This window comes from Chanodichthys erythropterus, chromosome 3 (genome assembly GCF_024489055.1).
Source record: "Chanodichthys erythropterus isolate Z2021 chromosome 3, ASM2448905v1, whole genome shotgun sequence".
Lineage (NCBI taxonomy): Eukaryota > Metazoa > Chordata > Actinopteri > Cypriniformes > Xenocyprididae > Chanodichthys > Chanodichthys erythropterus.
The window spans coordinates 93,121-116,719 of NC_090223.1; the positions used below are offsets into that span (position 1 = coordinate 93,121).

The following is a 23,599-nucleotide window of genomic DNA, read 5'->3' on the forward strand; positions in this document are numbered from 1 at the left end:
TTAGTAATAAACTATAAGATACATCAATCATTTTGAGCTTTATCAATGAGGCATATGTTCAGAAATATGTTGTTTTGATCATCTGACAGACACTTGTATGAGGAACTGAATCTCTTCTGGTGTATTTGATGAAGCTCTGATCTTCTGAGGTGTAGATGAGCTCAGATTCACTGATGAATGTCAGAGAAACTCATTTCTGACTGTGATCTGAATCTGAGAGGAGACGCAAGAGTCTCATTCTTCATCTGCTCCATTACATGTATTGATCCAAACTCTCAATAGTGTCCTGTTTTGAGTATCTTCTCCATCCATATGGGATCTTGCCGCTTCCCTCAAATGTTTTATTGTAGTATTTTTCCAGATCTTTCTGGAATCTGCACACAAACCACTTCCAGTAGAGCAGTTCAGATTTTGACCTGCACAATCAAAACCACCCAATCAGGCATCACTGCTGTGCTGCTAAAACACACTCCTGCCAAAATGACACACTCATGTCTGTAACTCTCTAGTTCTCTAAAGTTGAAACACAATTTCTTATGACAATTTTAATTTCATAATACTCATACATAGTATGCATATACATGCAGTTCAGAACAGCAAAAAACATAAATGTAAATTAAAACACTAAATGTAGTAGCCTATGCACATTATGAATTTGCTTGGCAATAATCATATTAATTGCAAGGCCTTTTTTAGCCTACAGCCACCCTAAAATTGTAATTAACTCATAATCTGTACCTCAATCCCTCATATTGTGAAAACAGCTTATTCTATGTTTATGATAAAAACACAGAAATGTGAATAATAATAGTTAATAATAGTAATGTTTTGATGTTGTTGTTTGTAGTTTCCATCACTGTGCTCCTGGGGGCAGAAATGAGCTGATAAAAGATCCAGTGAGTTTCATAGTGAGAGTGACAAATGAAAGGTGAAACCTGACCACACATTATTCATTCAGCACTTACAGTAATGTTTGCATGACTCCTAATGTTAATAGTAATAATAATAATAATAATTTGTTACATTTATATAGCACTTTTCTGAACACTCAAAACACTTTACATGTTGAAGGGGAATCTCCTCAACCACCACCAATGTGCAGCATCACCTGGATGATGTGACGGCAGCCATATTGAGCCAGAACGCCCTTCACACAGCAGCTGATTGGTGGAGAGGAGAAGGAGTGATGAAGCCAGTCAGAATATGGGGATGATTAGGAGGCCATGATGGACAGAGGCCAATGGGCAAATGTGGCCAGGATGTCGGGGTTACACCCCTACTGTTTTCGAAAGACATCCTGGGATTTTTAAACATTTGATTGATTTCCAAGCGGGAGTGGGTGGTTCCTGAAGCAGTGAAGGAGTAAATGCACTTTTTATTTATTCATTCGTTCATTTATTATTATTATTAGCAGTAGTAGTAGTACTTTTACTATTACACATAAAATCACAAACAAACAAACAAACAAACAAAAAAGCGTGTAAGATTAAACACAAGCCAAAAAACAAAAGCAGAGAGCAGATTAAATAAATCAGACAGATATATAATTATTATAACTAGCATTAATTATTCACATTGAATTAAGTAAGCTTCTGCAAGCATTTTTCTTTCCCCATCAGGGATTGTTTAGAGTTAAACTGTAAAAACAATCACCTATTATTGATCCTCAGTGCGTAAAAGATGTAGCGACATTCGTCCCCACTAGAGATAATGAGTAGCCTAAGTCATATTCAATGAGTTTATGAAAAAAGAAATCTAAATAAGTAGGCCTAATCTAAATGAATATTTCTGCACATCTTCGTTTGATTGAAGGGGCGGGACGATGATGACGACGTTTACTATAATACATTTCTGTGTGCAATATACACATTTTCCATCAATGGAAGTTTAACGGGAGGGTTTTGCGCACCATGTGAATGCCAAATGTGACTTTGGCGTGTAAATACTATGCCGAATGAAAATGCAAACGGAAAATGCATGTTCCAGCCTTTTATAGACTGTCTGACCACTTGATGTCATCTTCTTGGGAATTTCCCTCATATATCTATATATAGAGGCTCGTCTCTTTGTTCTGGACTCTTCTCCTCTGCTGCGTCCTGCTCTTCTGATCAAGACATCCTTCAACGGTAAGACTGCCTTTCCTTCTAATACATGTTATTTCCTTACTATTCTACTAACATGCTTTATTGAAATCTTAAAACATCAGTTGTAGTGTCTTTCTTTATAAACATATTCTTAATAAAGCTTTACAACAATTGTGTTTTGTCTCTTTTCTTTATAAACTACATTCTTATTAAAGTACTTTTACAATACCAGTTGTCTTGTCTTCTTTAATAAGCTATTATCTTATTAAACACTTTTATAAAAACCCATTTATCTTGTTTTCCTCAATAAATAGTTATCATATACAAATGCATTTTTCAGTGTTATCAAACATGAATTTTTCTCCAATGTATCTCTTTTAGTTGCTTTTCATAAATAGTTATCTCTCATAACTCTTTTTCGCTGTTTACACACAAACAAGTTATCAAGCATGTCTCTTCCTCTCAATATGTCTAAAGCTATCACTTTTCTTCTCTACAGTCAAACATCTCTTTTTTCTTTATCTTCAAATCTCAGTTGTGTTGTCATTATTATTCTTTATAAGCAGAAGAGATACAAGTAGAATAGAAAAGTTGCATTTCCTAATGAAGCAGGGTGTGGCTCACATCAACAAGACATGTACAAATTCAGAGTTTAAATGCCTATTTATCAATTACAAAAAAAAAAAACCAAACAAACAAACAGGAAAGTAATGCTCATAACAATTCAAAATGAAAAGAAGTTAAATAATACAATAGCTGGAAATATATCTACATTTATGTTGCAGATAATGTATAATAATGGGATAACTGTAATAAATGATTCCCTTTTTTACAGAAGTGTTTTTTTTTTTTTTTTTTACATAAAACAAAGCCCCCGTTTAAGCAACAAAAACAAATCTTTAACAATAGCTGAAGTAATGTAGATCTGGGTATTTCTCCAACCAGCATGTCCATGTGGGCCCCACGTGAGTTTTATCTGGGCGTCATCTGGGCATGGGATCAGAGTGGGCACTTTAATGGGCTCAATGTATATTTTCACGTCCTACGAGTGTCTAGGGGTTTTTAGCAGAACAACGTTGAGGGTCGAGAGCCCAACTAAAGCAAACATCAATGTCTAAAAAAAAAAATGTTCCTCTTTTCTTCAGTGATTCTGCTTGTTAACAGCAGGTGTTCATCACTAATGATCATCACTTACATATTTACTTATTTATCTCACTTGTAATACTATGTCAATGTTATTTTTACTCTTTGTTGTGTGGACACTACAATATGTTCCTGTGTGGTTAAAAGGGTTAAAGTTCATTTCATTTAGTAGCAAAAAAAAGGTTTGTGAATTTAATAAAAGGAGAGTAAATGCTGAACTGAAGTGTTATTTTATGTGTTTTTGCACATAATGGTATAGTAGAGATCTGTTAGCGTTTAATGTCCTGTTGGGATTTAAAGGGTTTCTGTTGTCTGAGTTTTGTGGGTCACCATTGAAAAAAACACTGACGTTATACAACACAATGCTTCATTTGAATGGCAGTAACTGTGTAGTTGCTGATCCAGTGAAAATCTCTTAGCTCATTCCAATCGCACATGCATGTGTGCTGTTGTTAGCTAGCAGCTATCTGCAAGAGATTTAAGTTCACTTGGTGTTTCTAATTTTAATGATTTTAATTCAGTTGATTTTACTTCAATAAATAATTTCTAGTGGGCTCAAATTTAACATGCTCATATTATCAATATTAGTTTATAAGCTTAAATGGCACTTAGCCAATTTAAGACAGTTGGTTTTTAACTTTTTTTTTTTACTTGACCCACTGAAGGGTCCTTGAATAAATTAATAAATGGGGCCCAATTTGTGATCCCACAATAAAACCATATTGAGGCCATTTGTGGGTCCAGTGTGATCATCATGTGCACCTATGGACTAACATACATGGGGCCCATGTAGAGCCAATGGACAAATTTATATGAGCCCCATTTGGGTTGGCCATGCAGGGACCAAGTGACAGCCCATCAAAGATCCACATGGGGCCTACATGGAAATGTTGGCTGGGTAGTGGGTACATGTTGAAAAGAGGTTGCTATTTTTAGCCTAATTGTTCTTTTTCTCTCTGTGGTCCTTGACCTTGTCCACAACAAGTTTCACACCCATTCCCACTCCAGTTGCAGCACCAGCTGCAATTAAAACGGCAGGTACAGCCACAGCCTCTGTTACTCCCAAGACGACACCACCTGCTATTGCTGCTCCTGTTCCTACAGCTGATCCAACACCCAGTGCAACATCAATTGCCTTTTTTTTCATCTCTTTTCTTTTAATCTTTTTCTGAGCTTCTTTAAACATTTCATTAGTGTAATGGTTTCCTCCATTTTCTTCTATCATTCTGTCAATCTTCTCCATCAGTTCAGCGACCTGAGTGCGATTCATCATGTCTTCATTGTTGAATGCGTGATATCTGCCCCCGCACCTGTCAGTAAGACTCTTTAGAGGCTGACATTCTCCTACATACTGTTGCAAAGTTTTACGTTTCAGCTGATCGGCGTGAGTGAACAGAACGATGGTGTAGCGCACAGCATCTCCTCCAAAGTTCTCCTGAATCAGTTTGACCGTGTTCACCTCCTCTGCTGTATATCTCACACCCAGATTGATCACCAGCAGAAACACATGAGGACCAGGAACTGACAGATCAACACACTGCTTTATCTTTTCCTTCATGTCTTCTTTAGTCATTGATCCACAAAACCCTGGCATGTCAATTACAGAGATGATTCTTCCTCCTTGTGGTGCACATTGTTTACTGCACTCTATTGTGACCTCTTTAGGTGAAATTTCTGAATAAAACACTTCCTGTCCCAGGATGGTGTTTCCTGTCGCACTCTTTCCTGTTCCAATCTTTCCCACCAGAATCATCCTGACCTCAGATGCTGCAAATCAACAACTATCATTAAATTTCAAATTGGATTTGTTCCAAGTAGCATGTGGAGAGTTCACAATGGTGTTTGGGTAAGTTAGGTCTTAATTGGATAATTTGGTAAATAACCAATATGCATAAAAAAAAAAAAAAACAATACAGTGCTTTAAAATGTAGACTGTTTTTAAATAGAATGTAGGATCTAAATAATTGCGTTTACCATATATTTCTTACAAACAAGAAAAGCAATTTCTCATAATACTAAAACAATAATAAAAACAAAAACAGCTATTTCTGAAGAGTATCAACTTATGTCCCTTGAGGAACAACAATATATTTCCATATATTTATGATCAATATATTAAATGGTATATATTAATATGTTAACTACTAAAAATAATAGTTACCGTTATGGAGATCAATGTTTGCTTTAGTTGAGCTCTTGACCCTTGACCTTTTAGCTTTAGTTTATGTCTGACTGATGCTACTGTGTTTGTAAAATACATTTGTTATGGAAAAATGGCATTTGAAGTGTTCTCATCTCAAGGTTTTTCACTGATCAAAAGTGTGTTAGTTCATTGAATGCATTTTCAATATTTTATTATAAGTGCCTGTAATTATGGATGGGTAGTTTGACACTCAGTGTCGACACACATCTCAAGTTTTCGACACACTAGTGCTCTGAAACAGTCTTCTGGAGCATTGCTTGAAATGAGGCTGTCACATGACCTGCGGAAATGAAGCGTTGTTACCTCACTGACAGGCGCCGTTCACACGGGGGACAGGGGGGTCAGCAGGGGTCCCTGTGAGCTTTCGTTCGTAAATAATCAACTGTTTTGTCGCAGATGTGAAGAAGAGGAAATGCACTCTCGAATGGAGAAACACGCAATCTCCAAACAATCGATCAAAGCGTGCTAACATTTTGGGACAGGTTGATGGTATATAAATCAATCAAGCCAAACCGTCCATTCATAAACTGAGAAATCTGACACTTTTAGGTAAGGAGGCTGATTTCTCATGTTGACACAAGAGCTGGCTTGACTGAAATTTTCGTGAGGATTTATAGTTTATAGACTGTTTTGATTTCGGTAATTACATCTAGAAAGGTAAAAGCATTGATGGCATCTATAATAGAGATCTAAAGCTAAGAAGTCAAGGGTTAAGAACTCAACTAAAGCAAACACTGATCATCATAATGGTTGCTATTATTATTTTCAATAAATAATCAACATCCCAACTTCTGTTAATTCTCAATAAGAACTTCTGTAGATATCTGACAGAAATAAAATCAATCTGGTTAGTAATAATTGAAGCTGTAATGCTGTTTGTGTTGTTTAATCCTCCTCTGCTGAGATCTTGAGAGATCTGTTAGTGTTTAATGTTCTTTTATGATTTAAATCAGGGGTCTCAAACTCAAATTGGCTGGGGGCCGTTGCTGTGATTAACACCTCATAGGAGGGCCATTTTAACATTCAAGCACAAAAAAACCCGCAAAATTTCTGAAAAACTACTTTCCTTTGCATTATTTCTCATTTACTTCAAATTTCATTTCTAAAATATTTTTTTGCCATACTTAACAAAAAATGTAAACAGCAGTGTCTCTATCATTGTTACATACAGTATTAGTTTTTAACAGTTAGTGCAAATATTTTCCCATACTTTATTTTAGCTTAAACATCAAAATCTTGCACTGAACAACACTGTACTGAACAAATGCAATCCCTGAATACATTTGTACAGTATTCTATTTTCTTTCCAGACACCTGCAGCACTTCTGCTCACACACCTGAGCCACATTTGCCCAAGATGCCGTTTGAGCATCAGTAACGTTTATTGGTTGCACGAGTGCTTTTAAGCCTTGTTTACACTGCACACGTCTGAAGTGTATAGAGGACGGAACAAAACCTTGCCGGAGCCGTAACGCACCGCACCGCACAAGTGTGCAGTGTAAACGAGGCTTAAGCCCCGGGTATACTTCACTTTCCGTGCCCTCCAGTGCAGTCGCGTACGCGCATCTTTCAAAGTATACTAAACCACGGATGCGCGCAGATGACCGAGTTCGACACATGCGCAGTACAATTTTTTCTATACTTTGACCAGACATCGTGTCATCAACGGGACACTCGCTGGGCAGGATCGGAGAAGAAAAATAGTGCATCCACCATTGCAACATAGTTCATTAGATACACCAAGAACAGGTATCAACAAAACGATAGAGAAAGTATGCTTTTGAGTTTACTCGTCTTATTTTTGAATCGTTCTTTACACACTCTTCTTCGACGGCTCCCTGCGCCGCTTCGCTAAAGATAGGCGCCAAGCCTATTTTTGACATATGCCGCGTCCAAGACGCGCAGCTCAAATACAAAATAAAGTCAAAATAATCACCCTGTGTAAACTCCCGCTCTTTACTGTAATCGAGGCTTTACTGTAATTTAAGCAAGCGCCCTCATAACAGAAGCTCGTTTTTCCAGGCGCGCCTATGCCGCGGCGAGATGAAAACATCTTGTTATTAGAGCGCAGCTCATGGTTGCTTAGCAATGACAGATGCCACGGGAGGGCAAGAAGGAGAAAGCTTATGTGACGTGAAATGTGAATTGCCCCTTAGAACGGCGACTTTTTCGTTGCATATCAGACAGGTAGCATTTCTATTAAACTCTACGAAAAATGAAGATGTGACATTTATACTCTTCTGTTTCTTTTTTTTCTTTTTCTTTTTAAACATTTGTAAAAAAAAAAAAAAAAAAAACGTAAGCTAATATTCACTTCTGAACTTTGTTTTTCAGTGACTTTTTTTCAAAAAATTGCATTGTAATTCTTATTTATTCATTGAATTCTGTACTTTTCAGTAATACAGGTATAACTGAAATGTTATTTTTTAATGAATTTTGGTCAAAAGATTAAATGCTGCTTTATCACATAAAAATTATGCTTCAAATATAATCTAACTGTAATTTTAAATGTATTTAAAGAAATACACTTAAACTACACTAAATGTACTTAAAGTGGTTCAATTTTAACACAGTTTCAATTCATGTAATATATTGCAAATAGCTTAAAAATGAATTTAAGTACATCTTGAAATACACTTTGTCACAGACAAGGCTTAAGCACGTTTTAAAAGCCTAATCCTGGCTTAGTCTAAGCCCTGTCTGTGGAACTGGACCTTAAAGTTTTTTTTTTTAAATAATACATTTAATATGCACTTAGTATAGTATAATTTTAATACATTAAGTGTGTCTAAAAAAATCACAATTTAAATATATTTCCTTTTCACTTAACGGAAAGTTTCTTAAGCCTTGTGTTTTTTTGTTTGTTTGTTTGTTTTTTTTGTTTTTTTTAAATGATTACAACCAATTAGAAAGGTCGAGAAAGTACCAAAGAACAGTCCAGTAAGGTGTGGGACTCACTATCAAGCACCATTTAAAGGTGGGACATCCTGTTCTGACACATGGTCACAGGAGCACATGGTGTAAGAAGAAGGAAAGAATATTTGCTTTAGTAATCTTATTTAAAATGACATGAACTGTACATTAAAAATATGTGTGTGTATGAAGGTGTAGAGAAGCCTTTTGTCAGGTTTTATAAAGAAATTCAGTTTTTCTTTTTGTCACCTCAGGGCAACTTTGTGCGATAAGGGGTACTTTTCAATGATGTTTTGGACAATATCTTACATTGGCAATAATGTGTTAAGAAGGGAAGTTGCAGGTTTCCTGGGTGTGCAACACCCAAAGTGAAAAAAAAAAAGTAACATACACCACTATTTCACAGCAGAGAAGAACTGCTTTTTGAAGTTTTGAACTTTCGTACAGAGTGAAATCTTATAATATGAAGTCGATTATATGACATTACACACTACATGATACAGACTTATGCATGTAACAAATTCAATATATCAATGTCTTTCAAGTGTTTTTCCCTTTTTACTTAATGATTTCTCCACATTTAAAAAAAAAAAAAAAAAAAAGCCAAAAAGATTTTGCATTGCTCTCTGAGCATTTTCTTGTGATAATTTTCACTATAATTCTGTACCATTGTTGCACAACATTGCCCTGAGGCAACGAAAAAATATTTTGATGTGGGGGGAGGGGCAATTGTTTTATTTCCCAAATGAACCAAAAAATGATGTGGACTATATATATATATATATATATTTTCATGTGCCATCAACATGTGTGCAGTAGAGGGTAAAGTTTGCTTGTTACTCGTTTATTTTTGCATTTATTTAATAATTGACTTAATTTTATTATCACAGGATTACGCGGATGATATGTGAATCAGTGTCCATCATTTTGTGAGCAATTGGTGATAAAGAAAAAATGCCACGTCGCAATATTGAAAATATTTCCATTTTAAATTGAACTGTCAGTAAACTTCTGACTGATAACCAGCCTAGGAATCAAATACCACCTTTCAATGAAATTCATAAAGTGTTATACAGAGTCTACATATTTCTTGTTGTAAATAATATTGTACAATGAAAACCTGACAACTCTGAAACCTCTTAGAATCATTACACTTGTTAGTATCACTTTCAGAATAAATAAATAAATCAATAAATAGGGGGAAATTAAGTCACTTACTCAATGCGATATGTGAGTTATAGAACACATTGGAATTGTCACTTGACAGTAATGGCTCTGTGGAAAAACAAAACAAAACATCTTGATTAAAGTTAATACTTATTGCATGTAATTGCACTTAAAAAAAATACTGTCAATAAATTACTTACCCGTATCAGTCATTTCTGAATTATTTTGGATATCTCTTAGTTGTGAATGTTGTGTATAAGCTTCACTGTAAATGATCTGCCCTATCTTACTGTTGAAAGTCAACTTTATAACAACAGGGTGGAGCAGAGTGGAGGGTGGAGTTTCTTGCTTTAGTAGAAACTCCCCTAATGTCCATAAAAGGAGATATGGTAAGAATAAACCAATCATGATTGAACTGAAACTGTGTATGTGTACTTCCCTTTTGTACACAAACCCAACTGGTATACTAAAACTAATACAGTGCATGTGGCAATTTATATATATATATATATATATATATATATATAGGTCCTTGTATATAGAAAATGCCATTTTCTGCGGCGCGTCATGTCTCTGGCGAGGTTTTGTTCCGTCCTCTAGGCCAGTGGTCGGGAACCTATGGCTCGCGAGCCACTCCTGGCTCTTTGACAAAAATCATGTGGCTCACCAGGCCTCACCCTTTACCAACAAACGATCAAATAAACATTACTAGAGATCAGCATTTCCTTTGTTGTAGGGCTTACCTAAGTTGATGAAAAGTTTATAATAATAGGACAGCCTATTTCAGGTTGTACCGGCCATAGTGCGTGTTAAGCGCTGTTTGCAACTCTACGAGTGTCACGCTCAGATTCAAGCAGCTACGCGGCATGTTTGTGGTAATGGCAAAAAGAAAGATTTATTGAACAGCAGCGGAAATTTAAAAGTAGGGGAGAGTGGGGATGGTTGCAACACTTTTTGCATTTCCTTCGATTTCTTCACCTGACCCCATAAGAGGGGACGGTTGCAACATTCATTAAAATTTTATTAAAATCATTCTTTAACATCATTTTGCAATTTTTTTTTCAAAGTATTTGTAGAGAGTCTTGTGAGAGTCTTCACTAAGTTAAATTAACTGTGTGTGTGTGTGTGTGTGTGTGTGTGTGTGTCTGAGTGAACAGAAAACAGAACATATCAAAAGCTACATTGTGGCCTAGACTGACAGTATTTACTTAAAAAAGGGAGATACTTGGCTATTAAAAGATGTAATTAGAAGTTACTTTTTCGAGTAACTTACACAATACTGGTTATGACAAGCTTTTACATTAATGTCGTCATTGGGGACAGTTGAAAGTGAAAGTGAAGTGACATGTGGCCAAGTATGGTGACCCATACTCGGAATTTGTGCTCTGCATTTAACCCATCCAAGAGCACACACACACACAGCAGTGAACACACACCCAGAGCAGTGGGCAGCCATTGAGCAGTTGGGGGTATGCAGAGCCATATAGAGAGAGAGTTGCGACAACTCCATAGACTCCAATGGAACGTTTTTTTACAGCAATGGCGGCTCGTGGAGCCTCTCAATAGTTCCTGGAAGTAGCAGCCGCGCCGTAGAGTTACAGCAGAGCAGACCGCTTCTGATGTACTTTTAAAAGGTAAGCCGTTTAAATGGTAAGATTTTATATTATCAGTACATCTGAATCAAATTAACTTGTGTATTAAAACATGCTAGCTGATATTGGTCACTAAATAAATAGTTTCAAGGGATGTTATCAGATAGTAGATTAGATAATAGTTTAAAACAGCTTTATTCATTGTTGTGTAATTAGAGAAAAAGGCTTCTAAACGTAGTTAAATATAACTTTGGGGCTTGTGGTGGGTGAAAGTGGTAAAATGAGAATATCCTTATTCCTTATTAAATGTATAACCCAGGTGAAAAATACTATAGTAAATAGTATAGTGTTTTTGAACCATACTATAGTAAATTGTAGTATACTATATTATAGTATTTACAACACGTTGTTAATGAATGCTACAGCATACTGCAATATAGTGAACTGATAAACTGTAATAAATACTGTAGTATACTTTAGTTTTTTACTACAGTATACTGTAGTGTATATTGTAGTAGGCCTATAATATACCCTAAAGTTGTAGAAAACTTAGTACAGTATTGGGTAACGTAATTTGTTTATATTACTATAGTTGTTATATTATCACAGCAACTATATAATTACCACAACAAATTAATTCAAGTACTTTACTATAGTATGGTTCAAAAACACTATGGTATTTACTATAAATTACTATAGTATTTTTTTCACCTGGGAATAAAGAAAAAAATCCTTATTTTAGAATTTATATTTGAGAATGTATTGTGATTCTGTTGTCTGTCTATTATGTGTCAGCTCAGCTGATTTTTGGATTGATGGGGAGAGGGAAGTTTATAAGTGAGATAAAAAAAAAAAAAAAAAAAAAAAAAATTGCTTAAAAGCAGCAAAAAATAAAATAAAATAAATAAATAAATATATATATAATATACACACTAGGCTAAATGGGAAATCATACTAAATACCAAAACTGTATATTATATACTACTACTGTATTTAATTTCTCCCATTTTGTTTCCTTTTATCTTGCTTTCAATACAAGCACAAAGGGGATTCAGATCCTGAAGACTCCATGCAATGATGCTGTCACCGCCAGTCTCTGCTCCTTGGATTGTGCAAGCTTTTCCTTGCTCCTTATTTTTAATAAACCTTTAATAAACATAAAAGTTAACACACAACTTGGCGCACAATCTTTAGTTCTATTTAGATTGCTCCTGCTGACTAGAACATAACTTTCTCCTTTCCGTGTCAGTGGGGAAACCATGCATTCATACTGCTTTCTCTGAGTGACTGGATCATCCTCATGCAACACTGCAAACCATAGCGGGGAGACTACAAGAACATGTAGGAAAGGACAGATGAAATGCTTGACATGCAGTTTATTATAAATGTATAAATCCATTGCACTAAATCAGTGCAAAAGTCAATGTGTATAATCATGTTTTATTTTAGAATTGAATATATTGTGTATGAATGTATATATAATAAGTGAATGGGGTGCATAAGAATTGTTAACATTAAGATTAATTAAATTTCACTTAATTAAATTTTACATTTTACTTATTTGCAATGGGTTTTTTAAGACAATCAATCATCTGTCACCTGTCCCTGTAAAACCATAGTGAACATGACATGATTGCCCTTAACTAACATACAAGTTTAAAAACATAAAAATACTTCAAAAGAACTGCAACGCGATCTTTAAACAAGGTAATGTTAGCCAGAATTATGTTAACAAGGCAGGCAACGCTGGTTGACAACACTAATCCTCAAATATTAGCAGGTTTTTATCTTTTAAAAACAACATTGCTGTAACTACAAACACATGCTACATTCACATGTCGGTGTATTACATAAATATTGTAAACCGATGCATTTATTGACTACAAATTACCAAAAATCACGGTTCTGTCTCTTTAACCCTATCATTTTGAATTGCCGCCGAAGAACTTCCTGGAACTATCTGAAGTCTACACGAATCACGTGACGATCAAGCGTTTTGAACTTCCGTTGTCGCAACTCTGTCTCTCTATGGCTCTGATGTAGCCTATCTGATCAAACATTGCGGACCCAAATGCACCCGTTTGACTCGTAAGCGAACAAAATGCCGAATTTTGCCGTTCATTTAATTCTTCCCTACCTTAAAATAACATTAAAACCAATCATGTATTTTCTAACAGGCACAATGCCACATGACATCCAATCAAAATACCACATCTTTTGCGGCCAAGGCTGCGTTCCAGTTCGGTTTTAGACACGCACTCGCGAACTTCCCTAAACACTTCCCCTCGGGGGAATCCCTGCCGCCATTTTGAAGTGCGTTCCACTTCGTGAAGTGGACGAGGGAAGTTTATATGGACAGACCCTCGCTCCCTCGATTTTGACCGAGGGAGCGAGTCTACTTCATATGTACACTTCAGGCAGCTCCATAACCACAATGCATGACGATTATGACGTCATCGCATATCGCGCTTAATTTACCCCACCACAAACAACTCTATGATATATTAATTATTTTTTAAACATTTAAAACACACATATATACATATAGAATGCTGTATTAAACAATTTTGTAAGGGGAAAAAATAAATAATAAATCAGCTCCATTGCGGATTCCAAGTGATCAAGGGCTTAGGATGTTCCAGTTCAGCCCATTACAAAGGTTCCGCCAGAAGCGGGCACTCATGCAACGTAAGCAATGACGTACATCCGAGTCAACGAGACCGAGTGAAGTTAGCGAGGGAAGGGCATTTAAAAACCGAACTGGAACGCAGCCCAAGTCTGTCAGCGTCCATTTCATGCAGCGCGCATATGGATGCATACAGTAGGTTGCATGCGGTCTTGTTTGATATGTAGGCTATTTATGGATGTATTATTTTCACATTTGTCACTGATATATCTGCTATTTTTAGTTTATAGGCAATGTTTCTGATTACATGCCGCTCGTTTAAATAACTTCACGATTAGTTTCGTTTTGAGTGTTTTGCCGTTTTTGACCACTGGATGGCAGTGTTGTATAATAATTTATTGTTTGTATGTTGATTTCTTTATTTCATTCTAGATTTAACTTGAACTAATTCATTTGAGAGATTTGTGACTGTTAATTGAGGTAATGTTGTGTAATAATACTCAAGACATTTGTTAATATCTTTATTTCTTTCCTTTGTAGACCCACACACCAAAATGCACTTTCATTAGCCGTGGTCTTTTGCGATTGGTGAAAGGATGGGCGGATGACGTCAGCGGATGATGAGTGACAGGTGGCTGAACCAATGAGCGGCGTCTAAGAAAGCGAAAGTGACATGGAAAAGCGGAGAGAGGGAAACAGAAATACACACAGAGCACGCGTGATTTTTTTTCCCAAACCAGTTAAGCGCAAACCACGCCCCTTTGCGTTAAAACCCCACCCCGCAGCCTTGACTCACGTCTCTAGCTCGATTTCATTGGTCAACTAAATCACAGCGCTGATTTGCCACACCGCCCCACATGAAAAAATACTATAGTAATTTATATTAAGTACGATAGTGTTTGTAAACCGCACTATAGTAAATTGTAGTATACAGTATATATTTTAGTATTTACAACACTTTATGAATGCTACAGAATACTGTAGCATTAACTATAGTGAACTGATAAACTGTAATGAACAGTATAGTTTACTCTAGTAAAAACTAAAGTATACTACAGTGTATTGTAGTATAAGACACCCTATAGTTGTAGAATACTTACAGTATTGGGTAATTTGTTTATATTACTATAGTTTTTTATATTACCACTACAACTAAAATTAAATTTGTGGTGGTAAATTCTAAAGTACTTTACTATAGTATGGTTCAAAACACTATAGTAATTACTATTATTTACTATAATATTTTTCAAGTGGGAAACTAATTTTAATACAATACCCAATATACAAAAGAGATACACGAGTGTGTATACAAAGTGAAACGTTGCACACACAATTTACAACTTAAAAAAATAAAGGATGCATAAAGTGAATAAAAAGTGCATAAAACTACACACATATAGGCTATAAAACACCCACAAACAAAAGGGTTTAAAAAAAAAAAACACCTTTTTTTATTCTTTAGCTTATTCTTCATTCTTTAGTAAACAATATGACCTCATTACCCTGCAGTCTAAGGCTACCTGAAGCTGCGCAGACCAATCGGAGTATGACATCAAAGTACCCAGAGACTGATTTGAAAGCACACCTTTCTTTGAAATAATTTAATGATTACAAATGATCACAGAGCTGATTAAGAAAAAATACCACAGCACTGTGTGGTTAAACAGATAAAATGCAAAAATGCCATAGTACACAAAAACAATATTACATACAATTCACAATGCTATCAAGAACTTTAAAAGGATGCATGAAATTAAATTGTCTGTGCAGGTCCTAGTGTAAACAAGTTTATGAATATGATTTTTAATATAACTTCATAACCTGCAGTCCTAACCTAGAATTCATAAATAATACTTTGTTTGCAGTATAGGGTTAGTTCACCCAAAAATGAAAATTCTGTCATTAATTACTCTCCCTCATGTCGTTCCACACCCGTAAGACCTTCGTTCATCTTCAGAACACAAATTAAGATATTTTTGATGAAATCTGAGGGGTATATGATTCGTCCATAGACAGAGATATATAAATCAACACTTTCAAGGTCCAGAAAGGTACTAAAGACATTGTTAAAACAGTCATATGACTGCAGTGGTTCAACCCTTTTTTTTTAGCGCACAAAAATTACAACTTTATTCAACAATCTCTTCTCTTCTGTGTCATTCTCATAATTGTTTACGTTCAGCGCTTCCAGGTTCTACGTCAGAATGCCGGCTCAGTATTGGCTAAAGCTGATCATGTGATCAGCATGATGCATGCGTGTGATGCTGACGCAGGAGCCGGCCAATAATGAGTCGGCGTTCTGATGTAGAACCTGGAAGCGCTGGACATAAACAATTATGAGAATGACACAGAAGAGAAGAGATTGTTGAATAAAGTTGTAATTTTTGTTTTGTTTTTGCACACAAAAAGTATTTCTCATCATTAATAAAATTAAGGTTGAACCACTGCAGTCACATGACTGTTTTAATTATATCTTTAGTACCTTTCTGGACCTTGAAAGTGTTGATTATATTGCCGTCTATGGACAAGTCATACCACTTGGGTTTCATCAAAAATCTTAATTTGTGTTCTGAAGATGAACAAAGGTCTTACAGGTGTGGAAAAACATGAGGGTGAGTAATTAATGACAGAATTTTCATTTTTGGGTGAACTAACCCTTAAACTTGTCTACTAATTGATATTTTGAAACATTCAGGACAAACAAATTAAAAACACCCAACCCACTCACACTATACAAACATTGGTACCATTTTAAGTTTGATGCGAGTAGTTCATTGCCACAGATTCTGACAATTTGTGGTGAACCCTGACAGCCCTTTTCCCCCCTTTTCCTGTATATCTGCTGTAGTCATGCTCTGGACCGGAACTACTTTTTCTGGGCCGTCCAGCTGTCAAACGCCGCCTAGAACCGGTCTTATTTGTTCTTCGGGCCACTGCTGTTGGCTGACAGCCAATAATAGGACCTGGTCTTCTAGCAGCTCGTCTTAATGCTGCTGCACGTTTTGACACCGACATCCCTTTACCAAAACAGTAAAATGCAGAGATCAGTTGGGTCGGGTTGTGCTGCATCTTTTCAAGCTGCTTGGCCATTGTAGTAATGGCATCACTGTAGTCAGAGTTTTCAGCCAGTTCACTGAGCAGTCCCAGCATCCGTCTCACAGGAGAGTGAGGTATAGATGCTGTTTAATAAGAAAACAATAAAAACAATTAAACAACAACAAACACTTTGACCAGTAAACAAAACTGAGGGTTGTCAATTTAGTCAAAACTAAATTATGTAACAGTAATGTCTTTCCACACAAACATCTGAATATAGCTGCAAACACTGCAAGCCCAAGCACTGCATGGCACATGCATTTAACTCCCTAGTAATCTTTGTTGTTAGTTGTATGTTTTAATTTTTTACATCCGTTTACTTTTTCAGAATGGTATGATACTGAATCAGAATGATGATTTTGGTAGCAAACTTCTTTGGCTCTAATAACAATTAGACAGAATTTTTAATGTAATTAAGCTTCATGGACTCACCTTCCTCCGAGTTACCCGGCACACAGTGTTGTTTGGAGTATGAGTCCTCTAGAGTAGGTGATGTTTGGTGCAGTTGTGCAGAGCTGAGGGAAGACGGGCCCAGCTGATGCAAGTCTAAGGGTTCATAACAAACACAGAGACAAAATGAAATGTAGCATGAGATATGCCACCATTAGAAAAAAAAAAAGAAAAAGGAATACATTGGAAAAAAAAAAACAGCACCATCTCTCCCTTTATACTGACCGTCATCTTGAGCACTGAGATGGTACTGATGATCAGTATTGCAGGTTTCTTGCCTCGGAGGCATGTCTATAACAATTGTATACTAATGTCACACTGCTGTACAAGTTGTTTTTATTAAGAATTAAGTATATATAATGAAGGTTTTATGTCCCACTTGAACTTTCTTACCTACAGCTAACGTGCTTGGCTTAGGCATATTTTGCCGTAAAGGTTTCAGGAAGTCAAGAGAAACTGAGGCTGTGAAGATGATAAACAGGACATATTTGTTAAAATATCTAAAGAAGGTAGTGTCAGTCTATGTGTGAGAACCTATGCTGCAAAGAAAGAAAATTACCTTTTGTTATTTTCAGCAGATCAGCCCTCATTTCAGCTGTTGTGGGAAGAAAGTTGATGGAGGTGATGTTGTAATTTTGCACTATTGCTGCCTGGTGTTTGCATGGTGCTCCACTATGACCAACAGGACATGTGCAGAGCTCCAACTCCATGTCCACTGTATAGGTGTGCCCTGATGTGGAGGATTTCACCTGAAACTTCTTCTCTCCAACCTAGATATTGTTGAATAGTCGTTATTTTGTTGTTTTGTTTTCTGGAGATGAGCAAAGGTCTTATGGGTGTAGAACGACATGAGAGTGAGTAATAAATGACAGAATTTTCATTTTTGGGTGAACTAACCCTTTAAGTACCACCGTGGTACTTAAAGGGTTAGTTCACACCCAATGCACAATAAATAACATTTTACCTTTACATTTTAAATTTACATTTTACAGATGTTATAAATAATGTTTCAATAGGTTATATTATTTATATATTTTTTATTTTACTGCATGTTTTCACAAAAACAAATATGCATATTTAATGTTACTAGCGCTTTGTCAATGTTAAGATTCTTTTTAATATGCCAATAAAACATACTGCAGGCTCTCTCCAAGTCTCTATCACTTAATTTCTGTGTAATTTCTGTAAAACAAAATGACAAATGTTTACTTTTTACATAGGGGTACTTTCATGCCTCCTTTGTACTTGCGTTCTTATTGGAATTGAACATTGACAGTTGATGATGACAGGACGAAAACACAAGGCTGCAAGATGGCTTAAAAACATATAATGAGAAAAGAATCGTCAATTTTATAACGATTTATATTTAAAAATCATCTCACCTGAGAAATATCAGATGTTTTAATATTACTTTCTGTAGCAAGGAATCTTGATCGGTGGAATGCCTCCCAGTGGCCAAGTGCAACGTCTGTCACACGTGCTTCGTAGTACATCTCTAGTCGGGTGACGAAAAGGTTGAATAATTGAGGGAGGTTGAATGCTTTTGTCCTCTGAAGTATTTTGTCTTTCAAGACACGCATAGCAGCTTCCACATAGTTATTTGTTTGGTTGCCACGTGTTGGCAAGTCCCTTCTATAGCTGAGAGCCCAACTCTCACGTCGACTGTAAAGACTCTGTAGGTAGGTTAGGAACTTCTTGTATCTGTAATTAGTTACAAAAAAAAAAACTGTAAAGAATAAATACAGTACAATAAAAGCCTCTAAATAGGCCTCTCAGGGTAAACACACCAGAAATAATAAGAAAATATTCAAGCTACCTCTACCCGTCTACTATTTTCTCTACCTGGTGGTCAAAGGGTTGTTCAGGGCTTGCTGGTAGAGTAATTCAACTTTACTCATCTCCCTGGCATAAAGCATGTCTTTTACTATGCTGAACAGTGTCTGTCTTTCCTTCATCTCAACTTTGTGTTCTTTGTTCCACAACCACCTCCACACAGCTTGCAAAAGATGAAATATGCAGAGCAGCTGTGTGGCTTCAGGAAAGACCTGGGCTATAGCTCCCTTTTCTGCCTTTGAGTCATCCGTAAGAAACACACAAGGGCCTGCCTCACCTCTCCCTCCAAAGGCATCTTTTGTCAATAAGGACTTAAATAGCGTCAATCCCTCACTAATTGTCCTCTCATCTTCCGACTGGGTTATTACTATCCCAAGAGGAAGACCACCTGCACAGGTGTGTGTGAGAAGGAGAAACACCCTGCAGTTCTCCCGGTCCATGTTACCAGAAGAATCCATAAAACACATCTCTCCACTATTGGAAAGACTGTGTGTTCGTTTCATCAAAGGTGAACAAATGGCTACAAGTGGTGTTCCTGCTGAAGACATTCCAAGCTTTGCACAGCTGTCATCACATGCTGCATTGTAGGATTCTACCTGCCTTTCCAAAGCTGCTAGCATTCCCTCCCCACTCTGCTCTCCAAACTCCTGCTTATTAACCTTCTGATACAGTCTGCAAATGAAATTATTTTTTTGAACTACATAGGTCTGTCAAAGCTACTGATTTTACTTTGTAGACCTAGTACAATTTCACATACCTGTAGCAAAACTGAAGGTCTGGGCAAAGGGCACGGTTGGCTGAGGCATATACATAGTTGTTGCCATGCTCAGCCAGCAGGTCACTTTTAAGTACAGCCAGAGCTGATGTTGGGCTGTGCCCGATCTCAAACAACTGCGTCAGGGACTCTATTGCCTTGGCCCCTACATCCCTGTGTCTCAGTGCCTCCGCAACAAAGATGTTATGATTATGTACATTATACAAATGCACAGAAGTTGGGTAGGTGGGTATATGGGGATCATTGCTCCTGAAAAATAAAAACAAATCTCACAAAGCAGCTTGCAAAAACACTTATTTTATCTCATCTTCATATTTCTAACTCACCTACTAGATCCTCCCCTTTTGTCTACAGCCTTCACCAGAGTGCAAACCATTTTTGCCTCACAGCATGTATTTTTTGACAACCGTCTTTGATTAGCCGTGCCTGATCGAACACAAACATTGTGCTGGCACCTATAATGAGCCTACAGATAGATATAGATCAAATATGAATGTTTAAATATACAGAACTGTGCACAAATCTTTGGCATGTTAGATTTTATTTAGTCATTTATATCTGTTGTATTAGTGTGCCAGTAAAAGAAAAAAAAATGTTTACATTTCTAAACTTTCATTTTGCCATTAATTGTTATTATTATTATTATTATTATTATTACTACTACTACCACCAATTTATTTATCTAGGAAAACATAAAATTGTGATGCATCTCTTCTTCCAGACAGTCCTGGCTGACAATGACAGCAACAACAAATAAGCCAATGAGATTTTTGTATTCACAAGGAGTCCAACAACAAACAGCATGTCCCACACAGAGTTCTGATCTCACCATCATCATCAAGTCCGACTGGGATTACATGAAGAGACAAAAAACTGAGACTGATTAAATCCTGTGGCAACATCTCTAATACTCATCTACCTGCAAAGCCGAAAAATGTAAAAATGTGTATGCATTTGATAAAAATGCTGTAAATTGAGGATGTTTTAAAAAAAATTCATAAATAAATGTTTTATTATCGTTTTAGATTTTATTGTTTTTAGATTTGCAGGTAGATTTCTCCAAGTGTATTAGAGATGTTGCCACAGTTTTTTTTTTTCTCTTTATGCAATCCCAGATGGACTACATTATGGACTACATTATCTATGTCCGAACCATACCATTCTGGACTCGCTGTGCATACGAAAATCCACTTGTCCTAGGGTTGTGTAAATACTGGAGCCTACAGATGTCCAGTCCATCACAGGGATAAAAATCTCACTGAACTAGTACAATTAATGGTAAAAGGAAAGTTTGAAAATGTTAACTGATATTTCTTACTGGCACACTAGTGAAATATATAATTGTCTTAAGATTTAGGTGAAGAATCTAATGTGCCTTTTGCACAATACAGTACTGTGTGTTAACACCATTTAGACTACTGTAAAGACATTTTCAGTGTAACAAATTGTCCTACACTAATTAAGTGTAAAGATGAATGAACTGATTTTACATTACCTTATAAAGCACACGTTGTCCCTTTCTTGGTTTCGTCACTGCCACTCTCCAACTCACTCCTGATGACTCACTAAGCTTTTTCACCCATTCCTTTACTTCACAACTTTCTGTTAGTGCAATTCTGAGCGACGCATCAAAGCTTGTGTGGTCCAACTTTGATTGTGTAGTGCATGAACGATAGGCGCAGAAGTGATAGTTATACCCAGGAGGTAACCAGCTCTGTAAAAGTAAAAAGAAATTAGTCACCCTGCTACTTAACGCTGAGAGTTTGCCCATAAGCATTTTAACTGAGATGGCCTAGCGTTTAGACACACGAAGTTTTAACATAAATCATTATCAGAAAAGTGATGCATCAAATTAATTTAATTTAAATTTTTAACCTTAAGATGTACGGCTTGCTCTTCATCACAGCCAGAACAGGCGTACTCCCCTGAGGGCGTCAGATTGATCGAAATAAAGATAAGAGTAAAAATGAAAATTATAATAATAATACAAAAAACTCACATTGAAACCTACAAATAACGTTACTTATGATAATAAAATGCAATTAAAAACAATTGGCAGGCTTATCTTACCGTTTGTCAGCGACGGATCCATCAACGGCCTCATTATCGCCTCAGGTGACAATGTAACAGTGTTGACCAATGAAATCGAGCTAGAGACGTGAGTCAAGGCTGCGGGGTGGGGTTTTAACGTAAAGGGGCGTGGTTTGCGCTTAACTGGTTTGGGGAAAAAAATCACGCTGACTACAGCAACGGGGTCTCTTTACTGAAAAACGACTGCTGATGACGTCACACAGGTACGGGTAGTGCGCAATCCAGAGCCATATAGAGAGAGAGTTGCGACAACTCCATAGACTCCAATGGAATGGTTTTTTACAGCAATGGCGGCTCGTGGAGCCTCTCAATAGTTCCCGGAAGTAGCAGCTGCGCCGTAGAGTTACAGCAGAACAGACCGTTTGTGATGCACTTTTAGAAGGTAAGCGGTTTAAATTATAATATTTTATAGTATCAGTACATCTGAATCAAATTAACTTGTGTATTAAAGCATGCTAGTGGATATTGTTCACTAAATAAATAGTTCCAGGGGATAGTAGATTAGATAATAGATTAAAACAATTTATTCATCGTTGTGTAATTAGAGAAAAGGGATTCTAAACGGGGTTAAATATAACTTTGGGGCTTGTGGTTGGTGAAAGTGGTAAAATGAGAATATCCTTATTCCTTATTAAATGTACAACCCAGGTGAAAAAATACTATAGTAAATAGTATTGTGTTTTTGAACCATATTATAGTAAATTGTAGTACACTATATTATAGTATTTACAACACGTTGTAATAAATACTGTAGTATACTTTAGTTTTTTACTACAGTATACTGTATATTGTAGTATAATATACCCTAAAGTTGTAGAAAACTTAGTACAGTATTGGGTAACGTAATTTGTTTATATTACTATAGTTGTTTTATTATCACAGCAACTATAGAATTACCACAACAAATTAATTCAAGTACTTTACTATAGTATGGTTCAAAAACACTATGGTATTTACTATAAATTACTATAGTATTTTTTTTCACCTGGGAATAAAGAAAAAAAATCCTTATTTTAGAAGTTATATTAGAGAATGTATTGTGATTCTGTTGACTGTCTATTATGTGTCAGCTCAGCTGATTTTTGGATTGATGGGGAGAGGGAAGTTTATAAGTGAGATTAAAAAAAACTGCTTAAAAGCAGCAGCAAAAAAAAATTATATATAAATAAATATATATATATATATATATATATATATATATATATATATATATATATATATGTATATATATATACACACACACACACACACATATATATACACACACTAGGCTAAATGGGAAACCATACTAAATACCAAAACTGTATATTATACACTACTGTATTTAATTTCTCCCATTTTGTTTCCTTTTATCTTGCTTTCAATACAAGCACAAAGGGGATTCAGATCCTGAAGACTCCATGCAATGATGCTGTCACCACCAGTCTCTGCTCCTTGGATTTTGCAAGCTTTTCCTTGCTCCTTATTTTTAATAAACCTTTAATAAACATAAAAGTTCCCAGTGTTAGTTTTTGTGAAAAAAGGCAGATACACCTTTATATGATTAACACACAACTTGGCGCACAATCTTTAGTTCTATTTAGATTGCTCCTGCTCACTAGAACATAACTTTCTCCTTTCCGTGTC

General features: G+C 36.1%; 2 protein-coding genes across 2 annotated transcripts; both read right to left on the reverse strand.

Annotated features, from left to right (window-relative positions):
• Positions 1–2,962: 2,962 nt before the first annotated feature.
• LOC137007966 (GTPase IMAP family member 9-like) lies at positions 2,963–9,799 on the reverse strand. The gene is made up of 3 exons (XM_067369696.1): positions 9,711–9,799; positions 9,562–9,618; positions 2,963–4,994 (listed from the first exon to the last, which is right to left on the reverse strand). The coding sequence occupies exons 1-3, from the start codon at positions 9,721–9,723 to the stop codon at positions 4,165–4,167; spliced, it is 900 nt and encodes a 299-aa protein (XP_067225797.1). The 5' UTR covers positions 9,724–9,799; the 3' UTR covers positions 2,963–4,164.
• A 6,570-nt stretch (positions 9,800–16,369) lies between these two features.
• Positions 16,370–21,770, reverse strand: LOC137007970 (uncharacterized). The gene is made up of 10 exons (XM_067369711.1): positions 21,758–21,770; positions 21,378–21,596; positions 20,209–20,348; positions 19,865–20,131; positions 18,657–18,975; positions 17,834–18,044; positions 17,668–17,736; positions 17,500–17,565; positions 17,257–17,370; positions 16,370–16,907 (listed from the first exon to the last, which is right to left on the reverse strand). Exons 3-10 carry the CDS (start codon positions 20,256–20,258, stop codon positions 16,480–16,482), a joined length of 1,524 nt encoding a protein of 507 aa, XP_067225812.1. The 5' UTR covers positions 20,259–20,348; positions 21,378–21,596; positions 21,758–21,770; the 3' UTR covers positions 16,370–16,479.
• Between the last annotated feature and the right edge of the window lie 1,829 nt (positions 21,771–23,599).

Bases quoted from the DNA above. Each gene is read 5' to 3' on its own strand.
- LOC137007966 (XM_067369696.1), bottom strand. The intron at 4,995-9,561 runs GTAAGTGACTTA...GTTGATTTGCAG, and splicing joins TAACTCACATATCGCATTGA to CATCTGAGGTCAGGATGATT.
- LOC137007970 (XM_067369711.1), bottom strand. From the start codon at position 20,258: ATGGTTTGCACTCTGGTGAAGGCTGTAGACAAAAGGGGAGGATCTAGT. The intron at 17,566-17,667 runs GTAAGAAAGTTC...CAATTGTTATAG, and splicing joins GCCAAGCACGTTAGCTGTAG to ACATGCCTCCGAGGCAAGAA. The intron at 17,371-17,499 runs GTCAGTATAAAG...ATGAACCCTTAG, and splicing joins TCTCAGTGCTCAAGATGACG to ACTTGCATCAGCTGGGCCCG.